Consider the following 6120-nt stretch of genomic DNA (forward strand, 5'->3'; position numbering starts at 1 on the left):
CAGGTGAGCACATAAGTGCAAAGCAAAGTGGAAAAGATAGTACTCAAATACCAAAGGTAGAGTATTAAAGCTGCAAAATTATCATAGAACTGTTACTCAGTGAGTAACAGTTCTGTGATAATTTTGCAGTTTTAATAGATGTATGTATGTATGGATGGATGGATGGATGGACATACATATACACATGGTAACTGTGATAGATATTAATATTGCTTAAATTATAAATATTGAAGTAAAATTTATTAACAATAAAGACAAATAGTGTTTTGAAAAACAATTTATTTCTGCTTAATAAAATAAAAGGGTTCCTTTATGTGCCAAGTTAAGCATGAAGGGTTTCTTGGGGAGGGAAAAACTTCAATAAATGTTCTGGCAATTAAGTACTACGTAAATATCCCAATATTCAAATATCTATTGTTTATGTATTTGTTTTGTAAAATTCCTGATGTCAAATCCTGTGTTGAAACAGATATTGTTATGAGCAGAATTTAGGTTAGTTGAAATATGTTTGTCACATATTTCAACTGCTAAAAGGCAAATACACTGCAGTTACCATGGAGAAAATATCTCTCTTATGGTAAAAAGGTGTGAAAACACCCGGTTTGTTCAGTGTCGCCATCTATTAGGAATCCCAGACATTGACACTTCAAGCTACTTGGTTCTCGTCAATGAAAGGCAATTCTGAATGAAGTTATAAAACCGTAGCTTTATATGTAATTCAGTCAACATGTTGACTGATTTGTGCTAGTAGATCACCGGACCGAGGTAAATAACTTCCCTAATTCTGCTCAAACTTACACACTGCTTAGCACTGACATTTCATTAGATATTATTTATATTTCAGGATGGACATATTTTTTTTTGTCAAATAAACACACACTATATATATTTAGCCTTCATTTCAGATATTTTATTTTATGTCCTTTGGCTGGAAATCTTCCGTCACACCTCCTACGACCTCTTCAGTGTCTCTCCATCCCATGTGTCTCCTTCTGTTCTGTTTACTCCATTTTGTCTTCCTAGTAAAGTCAAACAGACTAAACAGTATCGGAGGAGGTGTATGCAATGGAGAGGTACTCCATGTGGGATGGAGTATCGCTGAAGAGATCACAGGATGGAGAGCCACTTAGAAAGGCCAAATGGACTAAACAGGACAGGAGGAAACATGTGGGATGGAGAGTTGCTGAAGAGATCACAGGAAAAGAGGAGACATGTTGGATGAAGTCTCTGAAGAGGTCATATGACAGGAGGAAACATGTGGGATGGAGAGTTGCTGAAGGGGTCACAGGACCAGAGGAGACATGTGGGATGGAGAGTTGCTTAGAAAGACAAAGTAGAGTAAACAGGACATGGGGGATGGAGAGTCGCTGAAGAGGTCACAAGACAATAAAAGACATGTGGGACGGAGAGTTACTTAGACAAAATGGACTAAACAGGACAGGAGGGGACACATGGGATGGAAAGTCACTGAAGAGGTCACAGGACAGGAGGTGACACATGGAATGGAGAGTCGCTGAAGAGGTCACAGGACAGGAGGAGGCACATGGAATGGAGAGTCACTGAAGAGGTCACAGGACAGGAGGTGACATGGGGGATGGAGAGTCACTTAGAAAGACAAAATGGACTAAACAGGGGAGGAGGAGACACATGGAATGGAGAGTCGCTGAAGAGGTCACAAGACAGGAAGTGACATGGGGGATGGAGAGTCACTTAGAAAGACAAAATGGACTAAACAGGGAGAAGATACATGGAATGGAGAGTCACTAAAGAGGTTACAGGGCAGGAGGAGATACATGGAATGAAGAGTCACTAAAGAGGTCACAGGACAGGAGGAGATACATGGAATGGAGAGTCACTGAAGAGGTTATAGGTTGTGTGATGAAAGGTTTCCAGACAAAGAATTTAAAATAAGAACAATAATAAAATAAACCTGAAATGAAGCAAAGTACATAGTATGTGTGTGTTTATTTGGCCAAAAGAAAAATCACTATCTTGAAATATAACAACAAATATCTATCCTAATTTGCAAAAATTAAAGTTAGGAAAAACAAACTATTTACAACTTTGCTAGCAAAAAAAATGTATAAAAGAAAAACTAATTGTTCACCACAGTTCTATTCTCAAATGCTGTTGTCCAAAGAATCTAAATGCTTTCTCTAAATATATTTGATTATCAAATAGCAGGTGTGCACAGTTATTACAACTTATAAAGAATTAGCTTAATTACAGCAAAAATGAAATAAAAAGGTAGTTTTTAGCTTTTACAAGAGTCTAAATTGTTCTATCAAGTCTTTAAATTTGTGTTCAATTATCAAATAACTGATGCACACCAGAAATAGTTATACAACTTACAAATTATAGGTTTCTTCGTAGTAAGTTAAAAAAAAAAAGTCCATTTGCAGTTTTTATGATAGAAAGTAATGTTCTTTTGCTTTCTCAGGTTTAACAGTATTGGTGACGAAGACTAAGTCTTCCCCAAATATACGAACCTAGAAAGAAAGAAAAAAAATCCTTTCATTATCTGACACAAGATCACCTCCTCCTCCAATGCTTCCTCCTCTCTCAAAGATTCTTTGTCTTACAAGTTACTTGTTGACCTTGCCAATGCTGGTGCCATGTAAAAAGCATCCAGTCCAAACTGCAAAGAGGTTGGCATTTGGAAGGGCATCCAGCTGTAAACACCATGCCAAAATGGACCTTACCTGTACTTGTGCCATGTAAAAAGCACTCAGCCCACTCTGTGAAGTGGTTGGTGTTAGGAAGGGCATCCAGCCATAAAAAAAAACTTGCTAAAAAAGACAGTGAAGTCTGGTGCAGGCTCCTGCCTGGCCAGCTCCTGTTAAACTGTCCAACCCATGCCAGCATGGGAGGAGGACATTAAATGATGATGATGAGATTAAACACATATCTTTAAAAAAAAAAGTATACTGTTAATAAGAAATGTAGAAGCAGTGCACAAGTAAGCTAACACAGGAACATATTTGGGCGTACTCAACCATCTAGAAATAGTAGCTAAATGTCCTTCAAATAAACACTTTATCATTTAGAAATAGAACACATAAGATTATGGTTTCAAATTTTGACACAAGATCAGCAATGTTTAAAGGATTGGCTAAGTTGATTATGTCAATACCAGTGTTCAACTGATATTTATTTTATTAACCCACGAAAGGAAGAAAGACAAAGTTGAACTTGCTGGAATTTGAACTTAGAGTGTAATGAGTCAAAAGGAATGCCACAGAGTATTTTGTGCAACACTCGTACAGTTCAACTGGTTGGTTATGGTTGGAACATGCCATTTAATTGTAGGACAGCTCATATATCTCAATAATCAAAAACAAAAAAATAGAATTTTAAAAAATTAACAAAGGCGCAGGAGTGGCTGTGTGGTAAGAAGCTCGCTTCCCAACTACATGGTTCTGGGTTCAGTCCCATTGCACTATTGGCTGCAATTCAATATTCTTGAAATACTCTTGGAGCTAAGTAACATCAACAACTGTGTACCAGAAATTTTAAAACTTCTGTGCCAAATGAGTCAGAAAGATTGACAACCTGGGCCGATATGTGTGATTTAGTATGACTCATTATGACCTAACGAGTCATGTTGTAATTTTCATTGTCACACCACCATCATCAGCAATGAGACCTACAATATTTATGATCATGAAGTCAACACTCTTCTTTGTGTGTGTCATCATCATCGTTTAATGTCCGCTTTCCATGCTAGCATGGGTTGGACGATTTGACTGAGGACTGGCAAGCCAGAAGGCTGCACCAGGCTCCAATCTGATCTGGCAGAGTTTCTACAGCTGGATGCCCTTCCTAACACCAACCACTCTGAGAGTGTAGTGGGTGCTTTTACATGCCACCGGCACGAAGGCCAGTCAGGCAGTACTGGCAACGGCTACGCTCAAAATGGTGTATTTTATGTGCCATCTGCATAGGAGCCAGTCCAGCGGCACTGGCAACGATCTTGCTCAAATGTCTTTTCATGTGCCACCGGCACAAGTGCCAGTAAGGCAATGCTGGTAACGATCATGCTCAAATGGCGCTATTTACGTGCCACCAGCACGGAAGCTAGTTAGCTGCTCTGGCAACGAGTGCATGTGTGAATGTATGTTTATATGTATGCATGTGTGTGTGAGTGTATGTGTTTGTGCATGCACATGTACATGTGTGAGTATGTATGCAGCTGTATGAGAGTCACACACATTCACATACATGTGAATGTGTGTGAGTATATGTATGCATGTGTGAAAGTACGTGTGAATGTGTGAGTGTGTACGTACATGAATGCTTGCATTTGTGTATGTGCATGTGTGAATATGTATGTATGTGTGCATAAATGTGTGAGCATATGTGTGTATACATACAACAGAATTACCAGTCTGCTGAATTATAGCATAAATGGCTGAGTATTCCACAGACATGTGTCTTTCATCTTTTACTTGTTTTAATCATTAGACTGTGGCCATGCCGGGGCACTGCTTTGAAGAATTTTTTGTTGAATGAATCGACCCCAATACTTATTTTTCTTATTTTAAGCCTGGTACTTATTCTATCGGTCTCTTTTATTGAACTGTTAAGTTATGGGGACATAAACACACCAACACCAGTTGTCAAGTGGTGATGGGAGACAAACACTGAATCAAAGACACACACACACACACACACACACACATATACACAGTGGGCTTCTTTCCATTTTCGTCTACCAAATCCACTCACAAGGTTTTCACCAGCCTAAGGCTGTAGTAGAAGACACTTGCCCAAGGTGTCACACAATGGGAGGGAAGCAAGCTTCTTACCACACAACCACACCTGCACCTAGGCAGAGCTAGTGTGACATGAGATAGGGAAAAGCTGATCTTCTGAATCACAAATACAACCCATTTGCTGAGCTTCCACACAGTTTCCAATTACCCAATTTCATTCCCAAGACTTGGGTCAAATCAAGACTATACTAAAAGATATTTACCAAGACTATACTAAAAGACCATATACCACACGGAGGGATTGAAGCCAAGACAATGGTTCCAAAGCAAACTTCTTAATCACTAGGCCATGTGTGTAACCTCTTAGTTTTTTTATGAAATCATCATCATCATCATCATCATTTTAACATCAACTTTACCATACTTGAATCGGTCAGACAGAATTTATGTTCTATGGCTGAATGGTCGTCCTGTTGTGAATCCTGACTTGTTTCCAAGAGAGGTAATATTTTCACATTGGCTGATCATGTTTTCACAGAAAAGACTGGAAACGAATAACACTGCCTATAAAATTATGATGCTCATTTTGCACCATCACATGATGTCAAGGCATGGAGACACAAACAAACAAACACACACACACACACACACACACACACACACACAGTGTACTGTTCTGCAATGGTAAGATCAACAAAAAAAGTACTCCATCTCGTGAGAGATAAATATTATTTACTAAACACAAAAAATAGCACATAAAGACATATATTATGTTTATTAAATAATATATATATATATATCAAGTATATATAAATCATAAATCTGAAAGAGAAACACACTCTAAGTTATAGAACAGTAGAGTAATTAGATAAAAATATTGGGTTGTCCGGAAAGTACATGCTAATTTTCCAAAAGGTTCTTCTCACTCAACTCATGTGGTACCCAAACATCATAGCGATTTGTGTACCCAAGCTTTACCAGGTGCCCATGAACGACGGATTTTGATAGGTTGAGGTTTTCTGCCAATTCTCAGGTTGTGCAATGTAGGTTATTCTCAATTAATGACTTAATTTGGTCATTGTTTGTAGTGGATGGTCTGCCTGATCGCTCTTTATCAATAAGGCTACAATCTCCAGCTCAGAACCTTGCGAACCACTTCCGTACAGTTCTTTCGGATAAAGAAACATCACCGTAAACTGCGCATAATTCTTTGGTTGCTTGTGAGGCATTTTTCTCTTTACGGAAAAAGAAAAGCATCAAGTGCTAAAAATGAATTTTCTTATCTTCCATTTTACAGGGTTAGAGAATTAACACAGGTTATAGGAACATAAACCTTCTTCCAGGAAAAGATAGCTTAAACTGTGCTCTAAATGGAGGGGTAGTCAAATCCTATTTTATGAACTCA

General features: G+C 38.3%; 1 protein-coding gene across 1 annotated transcript in view; it reads right to left on the reverse strand.

Moving 5' to 3' along the window:
* Positions 1–261: 261 nt before the first annotated feature.
* Positions 262–6120, reverse strand: part of LOC106871266 (coiled-coil domain-containing protein 42 homolog) — a 52674-nt gene continuing 46815 nt past the window's right edge. Inside the window, exon 9 of the mRNA XM_014917630.2 lies at positions 262–2489. Within this exon, the coding sequence (XP_014773116.1) occupies positions 2406–2489 (84 nt within the window). The 3' untranslated portion in view covers positions 262–2405. The remainder of the gene's footprint in view (positions 2490–6120) is intronic.

This window comes from Octopus bimaculoides, chromosome 16 (assembly GCF_001194135.2).
Source record: "Octopus bimaculoides isolate UCB-OBI-ISO-001 chromosome 16, ASM119413v2, whole genome shotgun sequence".
Classification (NCBI taxonomy): Eukaryota; Metazoa; Mollusca; class Cephalopoda; order Octopoda; family Octopodidae; genus Octopus; species Octopus bimaculoides.